Below are 1,522 nucleotides of genomic sequence, written 5' to 3'. Positions count from 1 at the left end.
AGACTGACTGATATTATTACAGACTGACTGATATTATTACAGGCTGACTGATATTATTACAGACTGACTGAACTAAAGACTGACTGATATTATTACAGGCTGACTGATATTATTACAGACTGACTGAACTAAAGGCTAACTGATATTATTACAGACTGACTGATATTATTACAGACTGACTGATATTATTACAGGCTGACTGATATTATTACAGACTGACTGATATTATTACAGGCTGACTGATATTATTACAGACTGACTGAACTAAAGACTGACTGATATTATTACAGGCTGACTGATATTATTACAGACTGACTGAACTAAAGGCTGAGTGATATTATTACAGACTGACTGATATTATTACAGACTGACTGATATTATTACAGACTGACTGATATTATTACAGGCTGACTGATATTATTACAGACTGACTGATATTATTACAGACTGACTGAACCACTGGTTGACTATAGAAATTCTGAAATCTGAGTGTTTCTGAAGGTGAACTGAACCTCAGAGAGAAAAATGTAGAGACAAAGAAATAAAAATCAGTCACTCGTCAAAATGCCAAATACAAGACGATATTAATACTATTATTAATAATCATAATTATAATTAGTAATAATAGGCTACTAGTTGTTGAATAGGTGTTGGGGGGGTCTGTCTCTGGGTCTCGCGCTGTAGCAGCATCACGTAGCCGCAGCCGCTGTCGTCACTCACCGTGTTGCTATGGCAGAGCGGACAGAAGCACGAGGGCCTCTCTCTCTCACACACACACACACACACACACACACACACACACACACACACCGACAGGCCGCCCGGTTACCGGCTGGTTTTAGCATAAACGGTGACCACGTTAGCGCGCTCCCCGGTTTTGGGGGAGTAGAGTCCGGGTGCAGCAGGTGCAGCAGGTCTACGTACCCACAGCTCGGTGCCCCAGTTACAGCTCATGGTGTCCGGTCTGCTCCTCGCGCTCCGCTGCTGCTCCGCCTCCCGGTACTGATCCGACAATCAGCGCGAGCTGCCGCTGCTGCCCGCCGCGCGCATCCTCTCAGACACACCGGCCGCCCGTCTGTCTGTCTGCCCGTGTCTGCAGCGGAGGACGCGGTCATGCGCGGTGCGTCTCCCCGAGGACTCTTTGTCATCAGCAGGAGATGTTGAGATTGTGTGCGTGCGTACTGAGCATGCTCAGTTGCAGCCCCGCCCTGCTGTCAAACACAATAACTGCTTCTTTGTGTCAGTTGGATATTTCCTGTAGTAGTAATACTAATACTCCTAGTACTAATACTAGGCTACAAATAATACTGATGATAATACTGCTTCTAATGCAGTACAGACTGTGGTGGCGCCAGTCCTCCAGCAGGAGGCGCCCCTCACTCATGAATCACCTCCTGATGCGACCTGAGGACCTGAACTTGGAGGACAGGTAGGACAGGAGGGGAAGGAGGGGAGGAGGGGAGGAGGAGGATTGAGGGGAGAGGAGGGGAGGAGGAGGAGGAGAGGAGGAGGAAGGGAGGAG

At 47.5% G+C, this 1,522-nt stretch overlaps 1 protein-coding gene across 1 annotated transcript in view; it reads right to left on the bottom strand.

Annotated features, from left to right (window-relative positions):
• The window catches only part of LOC123960376 (formin-binding protein 1-like), a 41,854-nt gene extending 40,750 nt beyond the window's left edge, over positions 1-1,104 (bottom strand). The window contains exon 1 of the mRNA XM_046035056.1: positions 925-1,104. Coding sequence (XP_045891012.1) covers positions 925-954 — 30 coding nt within the window. The 5' untranslated portion in view covers positions 955-1,104. The remainder of the gene's footprint in view (positions 1-924) is intronic.
• Positions 1,105-1,522: the final 418 nt, after the last annotated feature.

The sequence above is a fragment of the Micropterus dolomieu genome, linkage group LG21 (genome assembly GCF_021292245.1).
Source record: "Micropterus dolomieu isolate WLL.071019.BEF.003 ecotype Adirondacks linkage group LG21, ASM2129224v1, whole genome shotgun sequence".
Classification (NCBI taxonomy): domain Eukaryota; kingdom Metazoa; phylum Chordata; class Actinopteri; order Centrarchiformes; family Centrarchidae; genus Micropterus; species Micropterus dolomieu.
This window is presented reverse-complemented; position numbering and strand designations above follow the sequence as displayed.